The 17,190-nt window shown below is 37.9% G+C and overlaps 1 protein-coding gene across 4 annotated transcripts in view; it reads left to right on the top strand.

The window, feature by feature from the left end:
* Nucleotides 1-17,190, top strand: part of ext2 (exostosin glycosyltransferase 2) — a 200,346-nt gene that overhangs the window by 111,899 nt on the left and 71,257 nt on the right. For all 4 annotated transcript variants that reach the window (XM_072592693.1, XM_072592690.1, XM_072592691.1 and 1 more), the window contains one exon: nt 7,489-7,620. In XM_072592693.1, the coding sequence (XP_072448794.1) occupies nt 7,489-7,620 (132 nt within the window). The remainder of the gene's footprint in view (nt 1-7,488; nt 7,621-17,190) is intronic.

Raw genomic sequence — 17,190 nt, 5'->3', positions numbered from 1 at the left:
AACCTATCCTCGTATGACCTACTCTCCATTCCAGGCAACATCCTGGTAAATCTTCTCTGCACCCTCTCCAAAGCTTCCACATCTTTCCTAAAGTGAGGTGACCAGAACTGCACACAGTACTCCAAATGTGGCCTAACCAAAGTCCTGTACAGCTGCAACATCACCTCACGACTCTTGAATTCAATCCCTCTGCTAATGAACGATAATACTCCATAGGCCTTCTTACAAACTCTATCCACCTGAGTGGCAACCTTCAAAGATCTATGTACATAGACCCCAAGATCCCTCTGTTCCTCCACCTGACCAAGAACCCTACCATTAACCCTGTATTCCGCATTCTTATTTGTTCTTCCAAAATGGACAACTTCACACTTGGCAGGGTTGAACTCCATCTGCCACTCCTCAGCCCAGCTCTGCATCATATCTAAGTCCCTCTGCAGCCGACAACAGCCCTCCTCACTGTCCACAACTCCACCTATCTTTGTATCATCTGCAAATTTACTGACCCACCCTTCGACTCCCTCATCTAAGTCATTAATAAAAATTACAAACAGCAGAGGGCCCAGAACTGATCCCTGCGGAACTCCACTTGTAACTGGACTCCATGCTGAATATTTACCATCTACCACCACTCTCTGACTTCGACCGGTTAGCCAGTTTTCTATCCAATTGGCCAAATTTCCCTCTATCCCATGCCTCCTGACTTTCCGCATAAGCCTACCATGGGGAACCTTATCAAATGCCTTACTAAAATCCATGTACACTACATCCACTGCTCTACCCTCATCCACATGCTTGGTCACCTCCTCGAAGAATTCAATAAGACTTGTAAGGCAAGACCTACCCTTCACAAATCCGTGCTGGCTGTCCCTAATCAAGCAGTGCCGTTCCAGATACTCGTAAATCCTATCCCTCAGTACCCTTTCCATTACTTTGCCTACCACAGAAGTAAGACTAACTGGCCTGTAATTCCCGGGGTTATCCCTATTCCCTTTTTTGAACAGGGGCACAACATTCGCTACTCTCCAGTCCCCTGGTACCACCCCCGTTGCCAGTGAAGACGAGAAGATCATTGCCAACGGTACTGCAATTTCCTCTCTTGCTTCCCACATAATCCTAGGATATATCCCGTCAGGCCCGGGGGACTTGTCTATCCTCAAGTTGTTCAAAATGTCCAACACATCTTCCTTCCTAACAGATATCTCTTCTAGCTTATCAGTCCGTTTCACACTCTCCTCTTCAACAATACAGTCCCTCTCGTTCGTAAATACTGAAGAGAAGTACTTCTTGACTATCTGATCTTTCACTCAATTGCAAAGTCTTTACATGCAAGCCTATGCAATCAGTGACACTCAGCGGTTTAAATATGGCAGACCATTGCAGCTGAGATCAATTTGATCCTAACCCAAAGTTTCAACTGTTATTGAGATTTGTATTAAGAATCCCTATTTTTAAAAATTGCTCTTTGGTTTGGAACATCATGACAACTTCAGGTATCCAGTTAAAAAATGTGCGAAAACTTTCAATCTCTGTAAGGTCAACATATGTAAAGATACACAATGATTTATGAAGTAGTATAAATTCCTCACTTTCTCCTTTCAGTCTTGAAAATTTCCCAGATGATCCATCTTGGAGCCAAGGATATTTTTTGGTTTCTGACTGCTTAAATTAATTGATTTGCAAACTCCAGTTCGTAAAATGATTTTCTTGTAAAAAAAAAACTCGCTCACTTGCAAAGGTCAAGAGAGTATCTCATTTGCATCAGACTAGTCTTCCACTAACAGATGGTCTGAGCCAACGATGTGACTTTGTGCAACTTTTTACTTGATATATTCATTTTGTCGACCCAGGTTTTAAGTATTTCACTAATCTTGGATAAGACTTTTACACAAGGAGAAAAGCTGTTTTAGCTCCCTCGATACATGTGACAATATCAAAAACAGTATTTTGGCATAATTGATCATTTCAAAATCCTGGATCTTAATTTGTACACTCATTCAAAATTTAGATCCCAAAAGATGGCTGTTAAGACAGCGTAGTATTGTGATATCCAAGTCATGGACCTCTTCTTCAAGTGTCTGTTCATAAAGTAGTTTATCTATATCTGTGGTGCCCAAGTAATGTTGGAGAAAAATACAAGGCAGTGTCCACTTGGATGTGATCAACAATTGAGCACAGGCTGGATGGATTTTCAAAACTGAATCTTTTTCTTTGGTTTGTGTTATGACCCATTTACATTATGTCAAACATGTCACGTTTTTTGAGCCCATGCAGTGTTTTAGAATGTAATTGTTCAGGGTTATTTTATATGTTTTACAAGTAAAAAATAACTTTATATTTAAGTCATAATGCTATGTTAATATAGCTGCAAAAGGATTTATTACAAATCATAAACATTGTTATTAAGTATCTAATCCACCCATCTGTCTGTAACTTAGTTTTAAATAACAAGGTGACTGAGAAAACTTACAAGCTTCATTTACAAGCTTCAACTTCATTTGTGACAGTCATGTTTCTAAGTAAATTATTTTCACGGCTTTAAAAACTACTAGAATATGCCTATTAGTGTCCTTGTGTCTAATAGAAAAGACAATTTTAAGTTCCAGTAATCATGCAATTATCAGCACTTTTGTCGTGGTGATGACTTTAATCTGACACGTTAAGCTTCCCAATGCAGTATTTTGAACCAGCGCAAAAAATCACGAACACAATTTATAGCAGATGCAACGTGCACTTGAATTTAGAATTAGAATCCCTACTGTGTGGAAACAGGCCCTTCAGCCCCACAAGTCCACACCGACTCTCCGAAGAGTATCCCACTCAAACCGATTCCCCTACATTTACCCATGACTCATGCACCTAACCTATACATTGCTGAACACAATAGGCAATTTAGCATGGCCAATTTGACCGACCTGCATATCTTTGGATTGTGGGAGGAACCCCATGCAGACACGGGTAAAATGTGCAAACTCCACACAGATAGTTGCCCGAGACTGGAATCGAACCCGGACAGCAGTGCTAACCACTGTGCCATCCCAATCCTCAATTTTGTTTTACATTCACTTGCCAAATTATGTTGGAAAACTAGTATGAAATACTGTTCCATTTTTAATCAGGTTTTCCAGATAATATAGCCAATCACAAGGTAAATGTTACTAGCTGTTTAATTTTGCTGAGTCAAATGTCACAGTGTTATTACAAAGTGATGCCACCAGATGGCTCTGTGAAGCTAGTTTCTGACACCTACCATCTTGGAAATTCAAAGAACATTATTATCTTGTAAATTAAAAATATCTAACATTTTATCTATTAAATCTGAACACTGCACAGGTAATTTATTTATGAAAGTAAAAGTACAAAACGCTGAAAGTACACAGCTCTTCAGTATCTTATGATCTAAAATGTAGTTTTATGTTTCATAAGGAGAGACACTGACAAAATGTTTGAAGGTTCATGGAACATTTTTCTAAAACTTTAATCTGTCTGCCGTGTGCTAGTGTGTAAATAGAAATGTATCAGATATTTTATATATATTAAAGGTGGTGTCTGCTTAATGTTATTGCTAAAGTGTGTAAGATATAAGACTTAAGTACAGAGGTAATTCTATCTGTTTTATTGTTTTGGTAAAAATGAAGATTGAAATCATTCTTGCTAAATATGTTTCCTATTCTTTTCTCATATGTTCATGCTCCTTTGGGCTTTGTGATTCAATCCTTATTAATTTTACGATGATGTTTCCTCACTGCAGGAGGTACCATGGAGGTATTTGCAGGTGCCTGCATATAGGTAGCCCTTTCGAACCTTGAATATAACAGACTGTATCAGCTAAGTCATAAGTATCAACTATAATGTCCTTATTTTCCTAAGTCTGACCACTGATTCAGCCTCATGACTGAAATAGCTGCTTAACATGCTAATGGATATGAATCATGATATTTGTGGAACATTGTGTGTCTAACCATTGCAAGACCAATTGAGTGTTGAAGTATAAATCCGAAACAGTAAAATAAGATTGGAGGGAAATTATGGATACGCTTTCTATGTATGTTGTGTGCAATTTTCATTGTCAAGAGGCAGAGTTGATATTGAAGCACGAGACACAAGAACCATAAAGTTGGTTCGTGTTAAAGTTCAGACTTATGAGAAAAGACTGATGTTACTTTGGCTTTTTTAGGTTAAAAGGAGACATATAACTGTGATGTTAGAAAGTATTTAATTATGTAAGCTATTTCTACCATCAAATTTATGCCTATGGTTCTGAACCTCTTTCCACAATCATTCATCTAACAATATATTCTTCTATTCCTTTCTCCTTTGTGTGTTTATCCAGCATTCCCTTAATCTATTAATCTGTGCTAGTTGCCTCAATTACCTCCTGTGGTGACCACACTGATAAAATAAGTTTTTTCTTGACTTCCCTTTTGGATATACTATGCACTATCTTAGTGGACCCCAGTTCTTATTACCTGCAAGTTGAAACAGTTCTACGTGTACCTTTTTCTAACCTTGAAAATCTCCATTACATCTACATCTTTTTTCCAAAACAAACCAGCCCATCTTGCTCAAACTTTCCTGATGGGTTTAATCTCTCATTTCTGTTTATTCTAGTATTGTATTTTGCATTCTCAGTGCTTTATGTAATACGGAGACCAGAACTATTCAAGGCAGTCCAAATGTGATTTAATCAAAGTTGTAAATTCTAGCTTCTAGATATGAAATCCAGTGCCTGTGTGTCTTTTTTCTTGGCTTCGTCAACCAACATGTTTACTTTTAATTGTTTATCTGTCCACCCGGATCGCTCTACAGTATTCCTCTATCCCAACGAGTATGTATTCTCCAAATTGTTCCCATCAAAATATAATACTTTACATTTGTTTATTGAAGATCGTTTTCAATTCTGACTGCAGTGTCTTAAGATGTAAATGATGAAATTTTACTTCCAATACTTAAGTCCAAATCACTTACATAAACAATAGTTAGCCTATAACTGATCATTATGAAACACGATTTGCCACTCAGACAAATTCATTGTATCCTGCATTTTCTGCTTTTCGCCTATTTTGGCTGCACATGTCCTGACCTTAAACATGAATTGAATCCAACCAGAACTCTATCAACAAATACATTGACTTTGACCCCATTTACCCAACCCCTGAGAAAAAAAACGGAAATGACATCACCACAGGAAATGACATCACCAACCTAAGGAAACCTAAACGCATATATAGAAAATGGGCCATACCACCAGTGCTTCATCCGGAGGCTCACTGATTATGTTACCTAGTATGGTGACAAAACATCTGAAAATGAACCCTCCAGCTCAGCAAACAAACCTACATCCAGAACCTCAACCTGAGCTACAAATCTTCTCAAAACTCTCTATGAATTTGCAATAGTTGTAAAAGGCTTTTTGGAAATATAAGCATGTTGCATCTTGCTTTTCTGTTACTTCTTCAAAGAATTTAATTGAGCTAGTTGAGCACAGCCTTCCCTTTTGGAATCTGTGTTGAATACATTCTATTACATTTTCAGTTGCTCGAACTGTTTCTGTTATGTCTTTGATTTGAGATTCCATCAGCTTTCCTACCATTGACGTTAAACTAATTGTTCCATGGAGTTGTTCCAGCTCCTATTGTCCCTGTAAAATCATACTAGTGCTTTCTGAAATACACACACACACACAAATACGATATCCATAATATGGAGAGGTGTGCATGATAGTTAATAAAATCTAAAGAGTAAATCCAAAATATTATTTCACATTGTGAGTGTAGAAAGTAAATTTATACTCATAAAATTAAATTCTTCATACCAAGAATAATTGATGCATTAAATGGATTTCCTATGTAAATGAAAACCTGAGAATCATTTCATAAGTAATAGCTTAATTCGCAATCACTTGGAAAAGTGCACTTATGTAGGGAAAATCATCATGTAAGTATTAATGGCAAATTATGTTTAACTGTGCTAAAATTCGCAAGGTGTCTTCTTTAGAAAATCAACACCAAGTTAAATGCTTACATCTTCAATACTTAAATACTTTCAAAGCACAGTGCAATTCATTTTGTATGAATCCAATATTGTTGTGAAAGGAAAAGGTAGCACAATATCTGATCACATAAAACAGCGCAGTGAAATTGATTTGGTTTGCATCCTTTTTTGCTTTACAGTTAAGGCTAGCTGTTACAACCATCAAAATTAGGGTTAGATACATTTCAAAAATACAAAACTAAAGGCTCTGTATTTGAATGTGCATTGATTTCATAACACGCTAAACAAACAATATTATTGTTCATTAAGCTAAATTAATTTGATCTGATAGCCATTAATAATTCCATTTGGGCAGATAAAAGTCTGAAATGAAAAACCATGTAACCATTGCTGATTGTCATAAAAACCTATCTGGTTCACTGATGTTCCTTAGGGAAGTAAAATTGCTGTTTGGTTTGGCCTACATGTGACTCCAGACCCACAACAGTATAGTTGACTCTTAACTGCCCACTGGACAGTTGGGATGGGCAATGATAGCCACATCCCTCAAACAAGTAAAGTAAAATTGTGGCAGAAACATATACACATGTGGTGTATAACATGTTGAAGTTGGCAGGATAGTTGAGAAAGTGATTAAAAAGGTATGTGAAACCCGAAGCTTTATAAATGGAGACATAAATTACAAAAGCAAGAAACAGATGAGAGAGTTCAATTAAATGGAAAGATTTGAGGAAGCTAGATTGATCTCCTCCAAGAAGTAAAAGTTCAGAGTAATTTGAGAAGTGTTCAAAATCAGGAGTACTCCATATCAAAACTTCCCGAAGGCAGAATCAAAGGACAATGATTTCAAGTGATTATCAAAGTGAGAGAAACTGTTTTTTACATCATGTAGTTCGGACCTAGAATGTATCGCCTGAAAATGTTGTGGAGGCAGTTACATTTGGGGCTTGTAGAAGCCTCCAAAGAGAAAAAGAATTGTAAGTCTCTGGGGCTAAGTCTGAGGCGGTGGGACTAGTAGTACATTTGCTCTTTCAGAGAGCCAGCAAGAGCTAATTCTGTTCTATACAGCAGTTGATTGAAGTATGTGGGTAACATAAGATCTTTCTGGATGGCTGAACTAAGATGGGCTGAAAGATCTTCCGTGTCGAACTGTATATGGCAGAGTTCACACTTACAACTATTACTCTGTTTTCAAAATTATCATGTAAAACAGAATTATCCAGGTAAAATCTTGTCTAAGCATGTGTTTTGGTGGATACTTCCATAGGGATTGATAATATACTGACCTGTGTTGTCAAAATACTTCCAAGTAGTGTACTGGAGAATTATGTTAGACTGGTGTCTTTCCAAACTCTACATTATTCCTTTGTATTTTTTTGACAAAGATTTGTTAAGGTGAAATATATGCACAAATAAATACAATAAATTGTTTTAAATCAGGAAACCAACTTTCAAAGTTGGAAAAGTATTTTAATCCTATTGTTTTTGTTACAGGCAAGGTGGTTCTGGGAAGCTTACTTTAAGTCAATGAAAGCCATTGCACTTGCTACTCTGCAAATTATCAATGACAGAATCTATCCATATGCTGCCAAGTCATACGAGGATTGGAATGATCCAACTGTTGTGGTAAGTGTGTGGCCCTCAAACTTAGGAAGGCTAGCTATATGGCTATTAATTTGTCCGCTCCTTTGTATGTTTACTCTTCTGGAATCCCTTACAGTAAAATGTTGTAACCTTTCTTTTTACTCACATATGTTTATCTGTTTGTCCTTATTTCTTCTGCTTGAACTCTGTAGGTTAATTAAAATCAGGCTCACCAATTAAAACTCAACCAGTAGTTCAGCACTGCTTGGCTTAATGATATAATGATTGGTAGTTAACAATGGCTCATTCAATCATGCAGAGAAATACACCACTCCTTTGATCTTGTTGTCTGACTAAAGATGTTAATGAGTCAGATTTATCAATGGCTTTTGTGTATGATTTTTATTTCCTGAAAAAAAATTTAATACTTTCAGTGGGTTGTTGAGAAAAAGATATGACATTTCATTAGGAAATTAACTGAAACTTTCACTTGTCTTTATTTCTTTCACATAGCCTCTTTACTATGCCTTCATCTCTTAGCCAAAACAGATAGAAAATATTTTACGAGCCAAAAATAATAATGGTTACAACTGCTGTATTGTACTGTAAACATAGTGATCGATACAGCCTTTCCATGGCAACAAACTGATCAAGGCTTTTTTTTTTGTTTTGAATATCTGCTTTATTTATCTTAATGGTTAGATTTATAATTAGTGATATGAAATCAACTTTTTTGATATTCTGATAATATGTCAGACATTTAAAGCTTCCCAGCAGCTACAACTTTTAAACTGGTCAACATTTTGAAAATGTTAATGAGAAAGAACTAATTTTATTGAGTGTGTTCATGATCAAAAGTCACATGACGATAATAGTAGTGGTAGCAATTACTTTCACTCAAGTCTGATAGTACTCCTCAATTCCTTTGGCCAGAAGAAGCTAAAGTTTTATGGAACGTGAATTGCAGATCAGTGGAAATCGTAATCTGCACCTGGCAGCATCTCCTCATTGTATTTCTGGAAATACACTTTTTTTTAAACATAGAACATAGAAGAATACAGCGCAGTACAGGCCCTTCGGCCCTCGATGTTGCGCCGATCAAAGCCCACCTAACCTACACTAACCCACTATCCTCCATATACCTATCCAATGCCCGCTTAAATACCCATAAAGAGGGAGAGTCCACTACTGCTACTGGCAGGGCATTCCATGAACTTATGACTCGCTGAGTGAAGAACCTACCCCTAACATCAGTCCTATATCTACCCCCCCCTTAATTTAAAGCTATGCCCCCTTGTAATAGCTGACTCCATACGTGGAAAAAGGTTCTCACTGTCAACCCTATCTAACCCCCTAATCATCTTGTACACCTCTATCAAGTCACCCCTAAACCTTCTTTTCTCCAATGAAAACAACCCCAAGTGCCTCAGCCTTTCCTCATAGGATCTTCCTACCATACCAGGCAACATCCTGGTAAACTTCCTCTGCACCCGTTCCAGTGCCTCCACATCCTTCCTATAGTATAGCGACCAAAACTGCACACAATATTCCAGATGCGGCCGCACCAGAGTCTTATACAACTGCAGCATGACCTCAGAACTCCGGAACTCAATTCCTCTACCAATAAAAGCCAGTACGCCATATGCCTTCTTCACTGCACTATTTACCTGGGTGGCAACTTTCAGAGATCTGTGTACATGGACACCAAGATCCCTCTGCTCTTCCACACTACCAAGTATCCGACCATTAGCCCAGTACCCCATCTTTTTATTACTCCTACCAAAGTGAATCACCTCACACTTAGCTACATTGAACTCCATTTGCCACCTTACTGCCCAGCTCTGCAGCTTCTCTATATCCCGCTGTAACCTGCCACATCCTTCCTCACTGACTACAACTCCTCCGACATTTCGTATCATCCGCAAACTTGCTCACCCAACCTTCTAACCCTGCAGGTCATTTATAAAAATGACAAACAGCAATGGTCCCAAAACAGATCCTTGCGGAACACCACTAGTGACGGCACTCCAAGATGAACCTTTGCCATCAACTACTACCCTCTGTCTTCTTCCAGCCAGCCAATTCCTAATCCAAACCTCCAACTCACCCTCAATGCCATATCTCTGTATTTTCTGCAGTAGCCTACCATGGGGGACCTTATCAAACGCCTTACTAAAATCCAAATATACCACATCTACCGCTGTCCCCTCATTTACCTCCTTAGTCACCTTCTCAAAGAATTCAATAAGGTTTGTGAGGCACGACCTGCCCTTCATCAAAACCATGCTGACTATCCTTGATCACATTATTCTTATCCAGATGTGCTTAAATCCTATCCCTTACAATTCTCTCTAAGACTTTGCCCACAACAGAAGTGAGACTCACTGGCCTATAGTTACTAGGATTATCCCTACTCCCCTTCTTGAACAAGGGAACCACGTTTGCTAGCCTCCAGTCCTCTGGCACTACTCCTGTAGACAAAGAGGACACAAAAATCAAGGCCAATGGCTCTGCAATCTCCTCCCTTGCTTCCCAGAGAATCCTAGGATAAATGCCATCAGGCCCAGGGGACTTATCTATTTTCACCCTTGCCAGAATTTCCAACACCTCTTCTCTACATATCTCAAAGCCATCCATTCTACTTATTCGTGCCTCAGTATTCATATCGACAACAATGTCCTGTTCCTGAGTGAATACTGACGAAAAGTATTCATTCAGTGCCTCCCCAATCTCTTCAGCCTCCACACGCAACTTCCCATTACTATCCTTGATTGGACCTATTCCTACCCGAGTCATTCTTTTATTCCTAACATACCTATAGAAAGCCTTAGGGTTTTCCCTAATCCTACCAACTAAGGACATTTCATGTCCCCTCCTTGCTGCTCTTAGCTCTCTCTTCAGGTCCTTCCGGGCTACCTTATAACTCTCAATCGCCCCTATTGAACCTTCACGCCTCATCTTTACAAAGGCCGCCCTCTTCCATTTAACAAGGGATTCCAATTCCTTATTAAACCACGGCTCCCTCACACGACCCTTTCCTCCCTGCCTGATAGGTACGTACTTATCAAGGACACTCAATAGTTGCTCCTTGAACAAGTTCCACATATCAATTACGCTCTTGCCTTGGAATCTACTTTTCCAATCCACACATCCTAAGTCATGCCTCACTGCATCATAAATTCCCTGCCCCCAGCTATAACTCTTGCCCTGTAGTACACACTTATCCCTCTCCATCACTAGAGTAAAAATCACCGAATTGTGGTCACTGTCCCGGCAAACTACCGGCATCTGTAACAGAACGCGCATAGCCTTCAGTTGACAACTGGAAAATGCAGAATATAGGATAATTCCTTTGTATTAAATTATCCTTGAATCAGAGATAGATAATTTTCAGATTTATTGAAAAACTCTGTTCCCTCTCAGCAATAAGTGTTGGCGCCCCTGATTCCTATGGGTACCTTTTAAGCCTGATGGATGATACTGCACCCTATCTCTGATTTACAGAAAACGCGATTACGCTTCCTTTTTAATTTCACTTTATTTTCATTATTCTGCCTTTTATTAGATGTTTGCTGCTAACTCATAATCTTGGAGCAAAGCTGTGGATAGTTCTAACAGTGCAGCCGCTGTTATTCTGTGACTTGCCTTGGAGGGCAATAAATTTTTGTTGTTAGTTTTTCATTTACCTCTGTTGAAAATGGAAAGCTGTGCTTACCTGTATTGCTCCATCTAGTGGTCTATTCATTCTTAATATTTCACTGCAAGCAAACTTTATTCTGCCCAGGGCTGAGTTCCTAAACCAGCGATTACCAGTCAAGTTCAAGTGTATTTCATTACTGTAGACGAAACCAGTTTAGAATACAGAAACACTTGGAGAGCATAGCTGAGGAAAGAACATAAAGAGTTAACACTTCCAGAGGCTGATTTGGCCTTTTGACCACTACAGGATGAGAAGCAACTTGGAATACTTTCTCAAAGTATTCACTGGAAACACATCTAGGGTAATTGGACTGAAGCATTGAATAAATCAAGTGTTTTTATCCAAAAGCTGTAATTGAAACCACATTGTGGTTGGATGTAATTTAAAAGGCATCATAGACAGAGTGATGTGCTTGTCTCCACAGTCTTGCACAGGCCAAAGATGCAGGAATCCATGATTGTAAATGTGTCCACTCCCCTTCTGACAAACATTTGTGCATCTTAAAAGGCTGCCTTTGGTTTTACAGAACGATGGGTTGTATAGATGCTGCTGTGTTAACAAGCAGCCTTTATTGTTGCACTGTCTGTCCAACTCAGCATGTCTCTTAACTTGTAATCTGATCAGTTCAATAAAGTCAGTACTTTCTGACTGTGTTGCTTGTCGTGCATGTCTGTAATGTTTTAAGCAAAGGAAAAAGTATCTCATATAGCGCAAGTCAGCACTATAACATCATAGTTATTTACTTTGGATTTATGGACAGCATGAAACTGAGAAATGCCAGCTTCCGGAGACTTGGAATATTGTTCACGCAACATGAGTAAAAATGCCAATCTATGTTTTTAACAATATGGACCTTTCTTTGATCCTGAAATGTTTGAATTTTGGGAAGCGATATTGTTTTATGGTTTTTCATATTTGTAGATTGAACAATAATCCTTTTGAGTAACTTAAAAACATCCAATAAATTGACACTGCATGCACTGTTTTCAATCTTAGTTTTTTTGTATTTAAGTCATTTATTAATAGAATAACAGTGAGATCTATTACATTTTTCATGTTATTACATTTTGGATGTTGTAATTTTTATATAATACTTTAGATTCTAGTTGTAAAACTCATCCAGTGGTTTTCAGCAAAAATGAACGGCTGCTTAATGTAACATAGACATGGCATATTAGCTGCACTTAATCTGATGCACATCAGTTAAGCCGCTCATTTGAAAATCTCCAGGCTTTAAAACCACTTATGTCTAATGCACAGTATCAGTTGAGGCAGGGCAGGAGAAATTTCATGCTGATAGGCTGGCCCAGGTCAGAAGGTACATCAGAATTCGGCGCAAGTAGTTTTATGGAATGTGTAAATCTTCGTTAATAATTGATGTCCAAGTTATAAATGATTAAAGATGTCAATGGGGTTATGACAATTATGGATAAATTTTTTTAAATATCTTTTAAATTTATAAGGTTTTTTTAAAAGCACCTTAAATTTCCTTTAATGGAATCAAGAGAATTCCTCAGTAGCTCAGTCCCTCAATGTGATGACTGGAGATTAATCAAACTGCAAGGGTTTTTCTTTCTCCATTCATGGGGATATGCTTGCTGACTATTATTAGCATTTATTGTCCATCTTTAATTGCCCCAGAGAAGGTGATCATAAGCTGCCTTCCTGCAACCTACAACAACAGTGTGCTCTTAGTTAGTGAGTTCCATGATTTAGATGTAGGCACCAGTGAATGATTGATGGTATATTTCACAATCAGTGCAGTTTGTGACATGGAAGAAAGCTTATACAGGGCAGTGTTGCTAAGTACAAATAAAGTTCCAAATTCGAGCCCTGATTAAGTACACTTCTCTCATTTTAATTAGGTCATTACAATTGGAATTCACCAGAGATGTTGCATGGACCATATTGGGTATAGACATGGACAATTCAAATAAAATGCTAGAGTTAGAGTTACATTAACATTAGAGTCAGGACTGAAAGAAGTGAGAGCAATAACATTGAGATTTAACAACTGATTTTTTCCTTTAAAATTTATAAAATGAAGATTAATAATAACAATACTTCAAATACTTAACATGTATGCATTCTGCGTAAACTCTAGGGAACTAGACAACTGCTATGTAAGAGTGCCACACAATCTGCAGATAGGTCCTTTCTTTTTGTATGTGGAACTTCTCATGAAATCTCCATCCATTACCTTGAAGGTTATGCCAAGTGGCTGAATTACTCAATGTGGGACTCGGAATTTTAAAATTTTCGTTCAGGGATGTAGGTTTCAATGGCTGGGCCGGCATCTACCCACCCTTATTTGCCCTGGAGAAGGTAGTGGTGAGCTATCTTCTCGAACTGCTAAAGTCTGTTTGGTGTAGGTACACCCAGAGAACTGTTAGAAAGAGAGTTCCAGGACTTTGACTCAGTGACATTGAAGACATAATACAATGATGAATGGAGGGAAACTAGTCTTTTGATATTGTCTGAAATGGGGAGCTTCACCTAGTATTGTAAGTATTTTTCACACGTTATCTGAGGTTTTTGGCTTCCTCGGGTTCAGGCAGTTATTGGACAGGTATTTGTGGAAGAAGATGTGGCTAAACGTAACACTGATCACTCATCCCTTTGGAGTTTCTGCATGTTTCCACCCCAATATTCAACAGTTCTGGTCCAGAATTATTGCCTTAAAATATGGAAATTAACCTTCAGGCAGAGGTCCACACACTTCAATATCTCTGATATCCTGCAAGGCAAGTCTCTCCAGAATTTCCAAATTGATCTCATCACAGGGGTGGTAGGCTAAATAAAACTTCGAAAAACATTATTTCCACCACTCATCATGGGAAACAATTTTCAAGGAAACGTCAGTCAATATGACAAGTGTGATACTGTTAAACAGGATAATAATTAATACAGGACTTTGAGATTTCAAGTTTTGTTTTGTTAAAGAAGTAGGATTCACAGACTTACAAACCTGTGTTGGTAATTGAGCGCAGGGATGATGAGATTTGGTGCATGTTGGGATGTGAGCATTAGAGTTTTGAATGAGTTGATTTTATAGACCATAGACAATGGGAGAGTGGCCCGAAGAGAGTTAAAATAATCAAGCTCAGATATAGCAAAGATGCACAAGATTAAAATGAAGCCAGTGCAGAATCATAGCTCCTTGAAAGTGGAGTCGCAGGTAGTTTGTTTTGCTTTCCTTTATTGGTCAGAGTATTGAGTACAGGAGTCAGGAGGTCATGTTGCAGCTGTACAAGACATTGGTTAGGCCACTGTTGGAATATTGCGTGTAATTCTGGTCTCCTTCCTTTCAGAAAGATGTTGTGAAACTTGAAAGGATTCAGAAAAGATTTACAAGGATGTTGCCAGGGTTGGAGGATTTGAGATATAGGGAGAGGTTGAACAGGTCTGAGGCTATTTTTCCTGGAGCATCGGAGGACGAGGGGTGACCTTATAGAGGTTTACAAAATTATGAGGGGCATGGATAGGGTAAACAGGCAAAGTCTTTTCTCTGGGTTCAGGGAGCCCAGAACTAGAAGGCATAGGTTTAGAGTGAGAGGGGAAAGATATAAAAGAGACCTAAGAGGCAACTTTTTCACACAGAGGGTGGTACGTATATGGAATGAGCTGCCAGAGGAAGTGGTGGAGGCTGATACAATTGCAACATTTAAGAGGCATTTGGATGGGTATATGAATAGGAAGGGTTTGGAGGGATATAGGCCGGGTCTGGCAGGTTGGACGAGATTGGGTTGGGATATCTGTTCAGCATTGACGGATTGGACTGAAATGTCTGTTTCCATGCTGTACATCTCTATGACTCTAAGTGGATGCTCCATTTGATTGTATTTAAGATGAAGAGAAATAGACAGACAGTAATCAAGTTTCCATTGGTTTGAAACACTTGGTCCTGTGGGAAAGATGGAAACCAATTGCCAGAATTCACATACAGATGAGTGCAGATCTTGCAAATGAACATGAACCTATGCATTGTTTCGTTGTTTAATTCATTAATTAATTTGTTTTGTAAAACCATACAGGTAGTTCTTCAAAAATACGATGGTTACATTCTTGAGCAACCCAGTGCTGTAGAAACAGCGCTTTAAGTGTTGATGATGTAATCGCTTTACAGCCAACACATGTTTGAAAAGTTTGCACTTTAGAAACAGTGACCCCAATTTGTTAATTGTGTTATAGTGAATTTGCATTAAGGAAACACATGTTATTGCAGAATGACTTCTATTCTCATTTTAAATACTCTATAATTCAGGCATACTAATGAGAAATTACCATTTTTATTCTTTCAAATGAAGATTTTTAAAAAATTTTATCATTATTTCAAGTTGATCCTTTCGGATCTCATCATATTTTGATGTCAAAGAATTTGTGGTGATAAATTGGGATCTCCCATTGCTGACGCAGGATGTTAATTCTGTCTAAATCACAGAAACCGATATTTCAATAATCAAGGTCTATCAAGACAGCTTCCTGTATTGATGAGCTGATGCTTATTGAACAGTAACATAGAGGCTTAGAAAAGGGCTACGTAAATAGCACATGACTAAGGAAGCTAAAGTCTTATTACAATAAACTCCCTTGGGATCAGTTACGTTGCTTGCTTGCAATGGTAAGACATACTCACGAGACCTCAAATATCAAAGTTTTATCTCCATTGTTTAGATGCTAGCCCTACATGAGATGCTCAATCTCTGACCGAAAACGCATGTTTCCTTAGTTTTGTGTAATTGATTAATAAATAAACTGTGATAGTGTTGGCTTGTGCCTGGAAGTGCTGAAGTAGCAGTAACACAATATAATCATCATACCCACGCACAGCCGGTTACAGTACTTTCCACTTGATGCTATGAGCTTGTAGAAGTGATATTCTTTTGTACTTGATCATATACGTGATTATTTCAATGGTTGTAGGGTTGAAGTGCTTGGCAGTTAATGCAGCTTTTATACAACTCTAAATATTTGATGAGCCAGATGCAGTGTATTTAACAAAAACACAGAACTGTAGATGCTGGAAATCTGAAACAAAAACAAAAGTTGCTACAGATATCGCAGCAGATCTGGTAGCATCTTTGGAGAGAAAGCAGAGTTTTGGGTCCAAATCCTGTTGAGTTTCTCCAGAAATTTGTAAAAATTTCATAGTATTGAATTTAGCCTGGAAAATCCTGTATGTGCTGGCTTAAAGAAATTACATTACTCTTTATTAGTTCAAAATTAAATTGGAAACAGCAACAGTTCTGTTTTTCCGCTAATAGTAAATTATATGACAGAGAAAGAAGTTTTGAAATTTTTGAGTCTTCATTGCATTAGATGCTTCCCAAAATGCAGCATAATTTTACTGATAAAAATTAACTGAAGATGCTGAAAGTACAGAGTTTGGAAGACTTTTATAAAGAAGTAAAACTAGTCCAAATTTTAAGTGTAAACGCTTTATCAAAACTATAAGCTAAAAGAATTTGAAATATTTTGATATGGTTAGAGAAACAAAAACTCCAGTCATATTATTTGGATTAAAAAAATCTGCAAGGGTGTGAGAGAGAAAGCAGGAGATTCTCAATAGGTAATTATGCTCATTTAATTGTCAATGCAAATACAATGATGGCCTCCTGTACCATAACACTTCTGTGATTTCAGATTAATGGGTTGGTTAATTGCTTAATAGAAAACAACTAGGTAATAAAGATCAATTAGGCAATGGATTCAAATTTTGAGCAGCACAACTTACAATTGCTTAAAATAAAAAGGCAAAGGTGGGTGGGAGGGGGGAGGACACAAACAAAACAACAGGAAAATGGTGGAAATTAGTTGGAGAAAAAAATAGAGGAAGTCTGAAGTTCAAACAGAAAATGGTGGCAAATTGCATTGTGACTACCAAAACAAGTCTATGTAATTTCACAGACTGC

Source organism: Chiloscyllium punctatum, chromosome 22 (genome assembly GCF_047496795.1).
Source record: "Chiloscyllium punctatum isolate Juve2018m chromosome 22, sChiPun1.3, whole genome shotgun sequence".
NCBI lineage: Eukaryota > Metazoa > Chordata > Chondrichthyes > Orectolobiformes > Hemiscylliidae > Chiloscyllium > Chiloscyllium punctatum.
The sequence above is the reverse complement of the archived record's forward strand: the minus strand, read 5'-3'. Positions and strand labels throughout refer to the sequence as shown.